Source organism: Cariama cristata, unplaced genomic scaffold (genome assembly GCF_000690535.1).
Source record: "Cariama cristata isolate BGI_N322 unplaced genomic scaffold, ASM69053v1 scaffold22574, whole genome shotgun sequence".
Classification (NCBI taxonomy): Eukaryota; Metazoa; Chordata; class Aves; order Cariamiformes; family Cariamidae; genus Cariama; species Cariama cristata.
The window spans coordinates 26,903-37,682 of NW_009614994.1; the positions used below are offsets into that span (position 1 = coordinate 26,903).

Consider the following 10,780-nt stretch of genomic DNA (forward strand, 5'->3'; position numbering starts at 1 on the left):
GAAGTCAATGAGAGCAGAAGGGATACCAGCAGGGATCCCGCCATGGTATCTTGAGCTTATCCTTTACCGACAGCTCCCACAGTGGAGAAGCAGAGTTCTCCCACCTAAATGCACATCCATGCCCTTGGCTACCACATCAGATACACACAAAGCGGAAGGGCATCTCACGGGCTTCCTTTACAGCAAACAGGGGAGACGGTTTGAACCACCCTGTCTTGGAAAGAGAGTACCTTTACAAGATACCAAGACAAAATAGCAGCAATTTACATATAGAGCTATCCAAGATTAGACTATACCTAATGCCTTGGTCTGGTGTCTTGATCTACTCATTGGCAATGTGTGGCTTTTCAAAAGCCCTGGTCCACGGCCTATTGACCTTAATGCTTAACATTTGTTACATCCTTGTTTACCTTGCACCAAGAGCACTCAATAGGATCCTCTCCGCATTTCAGACAGTGCTCCAGGTCTTTTTGAACAGTGACAAAGTGCAGTAGTTAAAGGAACAAGTGAGGCCTCTGTCAATGCATTTCAGGCTGTTGTTCCTTTGCATATACTGGAGAAGACTGGTCCCAAATTAGCTGCCGAAGTGCTACAAGCCTGAGTCTTTATAGTCAACATTTGGTTCTACAAAATCTCCAGGTCCTTCCAAAGCCTGTGCCTCCTTAAATTAGCTTTGTATTGATTTAAAAGTGATTAATTATTCAATTGTACCTCATGACAAGGCACCTCAACAGCAGCTCTGTGAGCTCTCCTGTTATTCATGCCGAGATTGTATTAGGCACATGCAGCACTGAAACACAATTAGCTGAGCCCTGTTACTCAGCTAACTCATCCACCAGACAATCAGCCAAGAACAAATTCAATCCAGATTCCCAGCTGATGAAAACCAGTGTCACTCCACTGACATTCAGTCTATTTGTACCAGCTGGCTCAAATGTTTCCAATTATCAGCAGATATTATCCATTAATTTGAAAGCCCTTGCCACACTGAAATATTTCCTATTGTGCTTGTGCTTTCATACTCGCCCTTACCTTGTGTGTCCTAACACGAGAGTAATTCACATTGACTGCCTGAGACATACTGCAGCATCCGTGAGAACAAAGGCGACCTCCTAATGCTATGGCCACCAAAGAGGCCACCAAGGGCCCCATCACAATCCCTCTTCAGGAACCGATGAACAGATAACTGCTTTGCCTGAAGACTGAAAGGTAGGTCAGATTTATATTGAAAACTCACATTTCGATAGTTGGAGAAAACTATTAACCTAACTGTCTGCATCAGGCTTTTAATGTAAGCCCTCAGGCAAATGTGGGAGTGCTGAGCCATCTGTGACCTGGAAGCTCTGGAAAATAGTATCTAACCTTTGAAACAAGGCACAGTATACTTGTCTGAGAGTACAGTCAGCTAATGCACAGCAGCGTATCCATGTTAACGCTGACAGCAGGGAAACAGCACAGATTTAGCACTATCAGTGTTGACAGATGTCATCACCTTGTAAAAATCACCTATATTACAAAGACCTATGTAAGATCAGCTGCAGTTTCTCTAAATTACGTGTAATCTTGCTGATTGAAGGGGTTTGTTGCCTAAAATCTGGTTATACAGCACACGTACTGCTAGCATGCTGCAATACAGGATAAATTCCCCGAGGTGACTGCACCTCCATAGTATCTCAGTGAAAAACTGCTCACTCAAAACCACGATTTTGCTTTGTTTTTCTACTTTGATAGTACATTTCTCTATAAAGAGAATATTTCAAATCTAAGTCATTACTAGCACTACACCCTACAAAGGATGCTGCACTACTTAAGACTTCCCAACACAAGGGTCATTCTGATTTACCTGTGGTAACTAGATACCCATGGTAACTAAATAACCATACACTTTCAAGGAAAGTATCAACTGAAAAATATTTGAAAAAAAATGTTTCTGGAAAGAAAATCCATGCTGTTAGGTAGAATTTTAAGGAACTAGATCCAAACTAGGATTTTCTGAAGGCTGGATTCAATTGCCCACACATAGGTATCTGGTGACACCAAGATGCTCTCCATATATGAGGCTGTCATGCTGAGCTGGCATGTATGGAAAAGGATTTATGACAGGTTTTATCTGTACTATTCTAGACTGGTAGCTGGACTTCAGGTAGGATAACCTACAGCATCTCACATGATAGCAGACCTCTTAGTTGAACCAAATCAAGCCCATAAGTGTCTTAGATTCCTAAAAAAATGACCTGTTTCTTGTAAGTCCTGAAACAAATCATCTTCTAGTAACTTCAGGGAAAACCACTGGAGACCAAGCACTTGAGAAAATCAGGACATTTTTTCAATATTAGGTACCTAACTTTAGCATCTATTTTTTCTAATAACTTGAACCTATTTTAAAAATATAGGCATGTTTTATACGAAAATCTAGTCTCAGCAAGTAAATTATCCTAAGCCATTGCTGAGAAATGAGATCTAGCCTGTGATGACAATTTCTCAGACACATGTGCCCTTCATATTTGGGCTTAATTTGAGGCAACTAAATGGGCCGATTCCAGTCTAGTTAAAATCCGAACCGCTACCTTGAAACGTCTCATTCTCCCCATTCATGAAATAGAGGATCTAAGGTGACTGGGCTGATTACCCTAAATGCTGATCTCTGAGTTTTACCTTAAAATAAAAGCTAACTGTGCAATGTCTGAGCCTATTTCCACATGTACAAGCAAGCATAAAGTGACACATTTGTATCTGACAACATACACATCTTAATTTTCCATGCCTGTATCAGGGTAAGCCTACTCCCTCCATGGGCCTTGCTGCTGACTAGCTCCAGTGCACAAAGTTTTAGGTCTGTTTTACACAGCAGCAAGTGAACAGAAAAGTTCAAGGTAGCACAGAACCTTGGATAGCATAACCAGTACCTGTGCATTTCTGTTCTGGATGATGCATTCATTAAAATACTTCAAAATTTCACCTCCATATGATATTTCGATAAAACGAAAAAAAGACTACTGATTTTCACTCACTAACCTTTGTCTTGCACCAGTATTTCCAGCTCTTCTCGAATCCCATCATACCAGCTGGTGATGTCCACATGCAGAGAGTAATCACAACAGGATTTGGTGTCAGCTGCCTCATGCCACTTCTCAAAGGAGGTCAGTAAACTCGATCCAGGTTCTGGAAGCACATGGTCAACTGAAAAAGAGAGTCAGTGTCTGTTACCCAGACCGCATACACACTGTTCAGATTTCCTCGGTGCCTGTGAGCAAGTAGCCTTCCAGCATCTCAGCCAAAACAGCAGCCTTGGAGGCAGTTTGTCTGCAGACGTTAACTTTGGGATGTTACCCAGGCCCTGCTCTCTCAGGTATAGCAGACTTTGTGGACAGTCTATACTAAAGCTGAGTCTGGCAACCCACTTGGTGCAGCATCAATGGACACACAGTGGGAGAGCCAAACATCTCACAGTTTGGGAAACATTTGTTTTTCCCTTGACTGTTTTGTAAGAGATCACAAGTTCTGGACTTACCTGTATTTATTGTCTGATGTGTCCATTTCTATGTATTTCATAGTAAGCATTATTATTACCCAGTGCCTCATAGTCACCGAATTGGCCCACTCTGCCCTACCAATACATCAATGGAGATGTTTGAACTCTTTTCTCAGCTCAGCAGCCAGAATTGGGAATACAGCCAAAGGTCTGAACAGAGAAGATGCAGAGCACAAACACTCAGCCACCCTACATGGCAGACTGAGTGTGCTTCAACTACGCATCTTCACTGTCTCAAGGCTTTCTGCATCTGATCATGCCACAATGTTTACTGACATAAAATAAAGACATGACTCCTTATGCATATATACTTATCTTTGCAGGGCTAGGACAAAAGTAAGTAGGGAAACAAAGCAATATCAGCTTACCAGTGGCATTTGCAAACCTAACGCTGCACAGGAAGCATCAAATGAACATACACTGAAAAAATTATTAACAAAAGTAATGAACAGCAGTGCATTTTGCACTTATTTTCAGAGATCCTCTCAGCTGATACTTGCTCAGCAAAAAAAGCCACATCCCAATCCAGTGGGAGTAAAACCCCACTGGGAAGTTCCTCTGCACAAAGAAGCTAAGACAATTTATGTCAACTGAACAACTGCCTCACAAAGTCTAACCAACGGCCAAGCCACTGCTAGTAGGAAAGAGATAAATCCTGTCCTGCCATCTGGTAGACAGAAGAAGGGTCTTTAACAACTAGAAACACTTCCCCATTCCACCAAGAAAGACGTTCCTCCAGGACATCTCTGGTAAGGACTTCCTCAATTCCTGGTGGAATAAATAAGCACCTTGGTATTCCAAAGCCCCTGAAATGTCACTAGGTGGGAACAGCAGATCTTTGTCAGATTTTCTGCGCCATATACTTACAGCACTAATTACATTGTTTTTCAAAAACCCCAAGAGTAGGTATATTATCCCTCAGTGCTTGTTCTGTATCTCAGAGGAAAATCCAAGAGACAATTCCCCACACCACTGTTTCTTTCTGAGGGTAGGTTCATTTTCAGGCCAACTGTGAGTGACAATCATGAATGGATCTCCAATACAGTGCCCAGAAATTTGAAGATTCATTGCAGATCTCAGAAAATGGGTATGGAGCCTCCTGTAGCTATCCCCACAAGTGCTACACGAGCTTCAGTCTGAAGTGGGAAGTTGGTATTGCTAATACTCACTGATCATGGTGGTGCCCCCTGCTAGCGCTGCTTTTGTGCCTTGATAGAAGTCATCAACAGCAGTCATTCCTTGGTAGGGCTTTTGTAGGTAAGTGTTGACGTCTATTCCCCCAGGAATAACCATGCGCCCATTAGCCTCTATGGTCTTGACTCCTCCAGGAACAATCAGATTCTCTCCTATTTGCCTAGGCAGCAAGGAAAGCCAGTATTATTTTACTTAAACAAAGAAGCACAGGGGACAGAAGCTATTTGAGGCATGTAGGGGAGAGGAACCCACAGGCCATACAGAAAGAACTGGGACCCCAAAGGAAAGGTGAAGCTCAAACACCCGCTCTGGCCGCTCTGCACGGCACTGGCAGAACAAAGCATCCATGAGCCTGCCTAGCTGGGCCGTGGGCTCGGTTTGCTTTGCACTGCTCTAGTGGCCAATAAAGAAGCTGTAATTCACCAGCGTTAAAAACTGATTATTTTTTTATGATTCCTATCTTTAAACAATTACAAATATGTAGAGTTAACTTTCTCTTGGGGGCTCCGGTTTTGTATATTAAGTTCTTAAATGAAAGCAGAAAAACAGATCAAATACGACAGCAAGCTGGAGTTGTAAATATATGGCAGAAGCACAAGGCACATCAGAAAGGTGTTATAATTACTTTGTAACCAAGCAATGCAAATTTATCCTTAAAAAGAAATCTAAATATCCTAAGATACAGAAATACATATTTAAGAGATCCAAACACCTCTAATCTACCATGTCACATATTCTTCATCCTCCTCTTAAAGTTAAGATATAGTGAAACATTCTGCATAACTGTATGGAAAAATATTAATTAACTGTTGTCATCTTTTTCCCTTCAGTTCTTCAAAACAGGGTATTTTTCTTCACTATTAAAAATACTAATCTGTCCCCCATGCTGATATCAAGCAAACTCCAGATACTTACAATCAAAATACTTTTAGTGTTCATGGACACAACTACAAGTAAATTAACCTTTAACCTTTAAAGCCACATTACATCTTTGTTGTCTACTTCACACGGTGCCAAGCAGGAAAAGGCATAGGTCTGTGTGGAAGCCATGTCTCTGCACTGTTACACCGTAATATATTTGGGCTTAGAGATAACTATAAGGCAGTTTAAGTTCACTTAGTTTATCTCGTATTACAGACACACAGTCCTTGTCTTAATTTCCTTTTGTCTGGGATAAAGTAACATTTATCCACAGCTAAACAAATACCCCAGACATCTGGGCTGCTGAATCTGTTTCTCCCATATTAAAATGCAATTCCCACCTATGGAGCAAAACACAGCGACTGATTAACAGCCAATCACAACAAGCTAGAACCAAAAATTAATATAACTGTTAATTAAAACCAGTGAAAAAAAGGGGATAATTATTCACATTGGAATTTGGCCAAACTGCCAGAGTTAATAAAGAGCCCCAAGAGGTCAAGAATTTGTTTCTTATGCTATGTAAAATGTCACCTCCAGCAGCTTGGCTCCCCCGGTGCTCTGGGTTTTGGCTGGAGGGAAGCACAGATATTCCGTTAGCGAACGCCCCGCCAGCACCCCAAGCTGGGGTCTCAGCCGCTCAGCGCTGAACGAACCCAGAAGGGCTTACTCGTGAGAGCTGATAATATCACGGCTTCAAGCCGTACAACTCCATGTCTGGCGTCTAATAGCCATCAACACGTATAGCACTGGGAACATGTCATAACCTGTTTACAGCTGTGCGGAGCACTAACGATACCATGACAAACAGGGAAATGATATGTATGCAAAAGCCAGCAGCAGCCCAGCACATCCAATCGCGCAAACAAGTTGCAAGAAGCTCCTCTGCTGTTAAAATCTGACTCACAAAGGCGTATCACAAGGCACTTCAACCCATGAGCAGATTGAATGCTTGTATAAACTCAGGTAGCCCCACATATAATAATGGTGTTGCACTAATTTTCGTTAGTTGAATCCACTCCCAAGATTTTAATCAGAACAATCTTCAACCTTTGTACAGCATTTGTGCGGCTAAAAAACTGAACTGGGAAAGAAAATTTAACATGACTGATCTCCTTTAAATATGTCAAGATGGAATTGCACTCCGACTACCACACCCTCTGAAAATAATATTAAAGAAAACCTACACAAAAATATAAAAGTAATTAATTTTTATTTTCTTTCACAATCAGTATCTATCAGTTCCCTATTTAAGACACATATCCTAACAAAACGAAAGAGTGCTAAGCATGTACTGAAGTTTTTTGAAGACTCACTGCTCGTTATTTTCAGTGTACGGTTGAGTAACAGCTTATTTGGCAGTGGCTGAAGTCATCCATGCTGAAGTGACATGGGACCAAATGGCCTTTGTAAATGATGCTGCGCTATTACCTGCCAGGAGCCTGCCTCATCTCTTGCCCTGGCATCAAGATTAAGGCTAGGAGAAGGCTGATCTTTCACCAGCATTCAAGGTTATTTTTATGCTGACTGACTAGAACACAGAGTAAGAGATAATGTGACAGGATTCCCGAATTGCTCACTCATTAATGCGAAGTGTATGTTAATAAGAATGGGGTTCAGTTACTCGTGGGTGAAAAAATACAATAGCACAGATAACACTTAATCTAGACGCTGTATAAACGACTGAGCTGGTTTTCTGATGCACCAGCAACTAGGAAACTCAGACTCACAGAAAGCTGATGCTGTCTATCATCTTCAGTTGAACAAATTGATAAATTGTGTTGTACACAAGCTGATTAAAGCACAATGGAAACAGCAGGCTTCAACACTTCATAAGCTTAACCTAAGAAAGCTGAAAACCTCCCCCAGAACTCTGTGGTTATTTCTGTTGTTATCAAGCCCAGATCTCTTTCAGGCATCTGAGGCTCCCTCTAACTTGGCTGGTCTCCTGCCCAGCTCTGGAGACCCCATCCCCAGCCACCCATCCTCCACACTGGTTAGTCCCCTCCAGCCCGGAGGGACTCGACCCTTCCCCTTGGCAGGGACGGAGCAGAGGACAGCAAGTACCAGACCGTGATCTGCCACTTGGTATGGAGACAAGGGCTCATTCCTTGTATGGATAACAGAGACAGGATAGATGTAAGCAAAATATATTATTTAGGAGCCAATGGCAATTTAAATTACTAAATATCTAAATTACTATTTAGATATCAGAGAACTGCCTCTCAGCTGCCATCCGAGTGTGCAGGGCTGAAGTTTCAGCTAGGAAAAATCCACATGGCTCACTGCTCGCTTGTACCTAGGGAGCCAGTTTTGAGCATTGATAGGTAGGAAAAAGCATCTACCATCCTCCAAAGTATAGCTAATCTTCAAACACATTCAAGGTTATATCTACATTCCTCTCTGCAGGACAATGTGCAGAGACATAAGCATTAAAATATCCTAGTCATTTCATTAGTCTGCAAGAGAAACACAGTCCTCTAATTTCCAATCAGTTTCCACCACAGAATAAGGAAATTAACCCAGATCTTCTATATCCTAGCAAAACCAGGACGCTATTGCCTCTTTTGGGCCGAGTGGTTTGGTGTCTGCTCCATTCTGTGGAAAGAATTCTGTATTATCAGCAGGATCTGCACCTGGAGAGTTAGGGCATCAACTGGAACATGGATGCCTGAGGTTCAAGGTCCTAGCACAACCTTGAGTAACAAGGATCCTGAGCAACATGTAACAGCAACCTTAAATATTCAGACACAATGGGCAGTTCCAGCTGCAGAAACTAAAAGAGACTAATCCCAGAAAATATAGTGCTTTCCTAGACTGCAGAATTTATCATCTGAACAGTTAGGACCCAAGTCCATCTCACTCCAGGTTGCCCTCACAAATTAGCTGGTTTTTCAGAGCAGGACTTCTTGCACAGTTTACAAAGAAAAATCTCGAGTCATCTAAATCCAGGGAACCAGGCACGACTCGGGGTGTTGAATAGTAAACTTGCCTCCTTCCACAAAGAGAAAGGCATTTTAAAAATTAAGATCCTGCCTGTCTATTCATTATTAATCCTAGCTATCTTGAGCAGCTGAGATACTTTCTGGAGGTATGGATCCATGCATGGATTTCAGAGAGAGTCTATGCACTTAACAAGGGCAGCTGAAAGCTTGGCATTGCTAACCTGCCTACCAAGCACCACTGCATTTCTGGAATCAAGCCAAAAATTCACAGCAATTTCAGACTCTCAGCATCTCATGCACTTAGTTGTTAAAACAGTTCCGATGCTTATAAAAGTTACTAGGAAATTTGCATCTGAACAAACAAAAGCACAGAAAAACACAACTTAAATACCTTTCAAAGCACAATTTCGTTGATTTTTGCCATTTTAAAAAGACAGGCATTCAAAATTTTGTGCATTCTCCACTTAAAACAATATGCTGCTTTTGTCACTTCTGTAATACAAGTAACACTACAACTGGAACGGCAGAGTGAAGTATTAAGAAGACAATCACACAGTACATCGATAACAGTGTTCAGAATTTTTTCTGTTATAATAACCTGAATCATGAATAATGTAAGTAGTCACGGATATATAAAAAACTGGACTTTTAATCTGATTATATATTCTTAACAAAAGGAGCTCTAAAAAGAAGTAGGCAATTAATTATTTACCAGATAACCATAATTATGTTTCTGTGCATGAAATTGCAGCCTCTGGAGACCAAACCTGTTACGTCACTAGTGAAGATGTTTAGTAATTAACAAAAAGGCTTTGATCTTTGTGTACATCAGGGTGCTTGTACACACTACATAACTTTGCAAAACTAGACACTCTCATCTCCACTAAGCCAAGGTAGGACCAGTAGAGTACATAAACATCTCTCTGTTTCCCAGGCTATCAGTAACACATAATTTCATGTTTTTCACCTAAGGAATACTTTCTCAGTTCCAGTATTTTATATCCTAATAAATCAGTAGGATTTTCTTTCTAATTGTGTGAAGATTTAAGATCGTATACCTTTTCTAGGCAAGAAAAGGGACATCCGAGCAATGCACAACAATGCTGTAGGAACAGAACTTGCTACGCTTCAGCATTAACCAACAGGGTGACTGAGGAGTAGGTCCCCATCATCACCGTGTAACACACGACACATTTTTGTGCCGTACAATCCTTTACAGCATGGCTGCATTTGCCCTGGTTAGATGGGAGAAAAAAGCTGTAATGAGCCTTCTGTCATACATGGACCCAAAAAATGTCTATTGTCCTTACCACTACTTCTTGTGTTGAGAGAGCCTACTTGCCTTGACTATTTTGGAAGAAACTAGGATTGAACTGTTTGAAAAGCAAATATCTTCAACTTATGGTAAAGAAATTTTCTACTTATCCACTGACCCGATCTTAGTAAAGATAAAATAGCAGAATTTCATAATTAAACACTCCTCTACTATGGCCCCACATCTAGAGATAACCGAGATGCTGGCTGCAAGATTTCAGGTCAGCATCATCAAGAAATCACAGTGGTCTATACTAACAGGCATGCAAAAAAAGTTCAATATTTTAAAAAACCAACTTTATAAGTCCATCTTCAAGGTATATGTCTGCATAGAAGGAGTGGTCATCATTGATAATTCTTCCACCTTTAATGAGTAGTCGGTCACTCTGGGGGGGAAAAAAAAGGAAGAAATGTGGGTTTGTTGAAATAAATAAACATCATAACGTAATGATGATAACAAATAAGCTAATATTATATAGAAAACCATTAATATCAAAGCACTTAGCCTATATAAAGGTCTGTGCTCTAGATTCAGGTGGGTACATACACAGTGGAGAGGAAAACCACAGTTTCACTGAGTGTTTATTTCTGACTTTGGAACACCAGGCCCCATGGTCATCACAGTCTTTTTTCCTCAAAACAGAACTCATTGCACATGGAAACACTTGAAATTCCACTACATCTACTTTTTACCACGACCTTATTGTACAAAGGCCAAAAAGGGTAGAGAAGCCCCCAGAACAAACTGCCTAACACTGCAATGGCCAAGCTGAGTTCACCTGGGTCTCTCAGCACCCCTGGAAGAGTAACACAGCTTGAAATGGGAAGGGACAAGGTCAGGAGAGGCTGCTGAAACCTGGAAATCAGAAGGTCC

General features: G+C 41.3%; 1 protein-coding gene across 1 annotated transcript in view; it reads right to left on the reverse strand.

Moving 5' to 3' along the window:
* LOC104161280 (dihydropyrimidinase-related protein 1) overlaps positions 1–10,295 on the reverse strand; it is a gene marked incomplete at its 5' end in the record, with an annotated part of 34,042 nt that extends 23,747 nt beyond the window's left edge. Inside the window, 3 exons of the mRNA XM_009699649.1 lie at positions 3,016–3,180; positions 4,702–4,886; positions 10,204–10,295. Coding sequence (XP_009697951.1) covers positions 3,016–3,180; positions 4,702–4,886; positions 10,204–10,295 — 442 coding nt within the window. The remainder of the gene's footprint in view (positions 1–3,015; positions 3,181–4,701; positions 4,887–10,203) is intronic.
* Between the last annotated feature and the right edge of the window lie 485 nt (positions 10,296–10,780).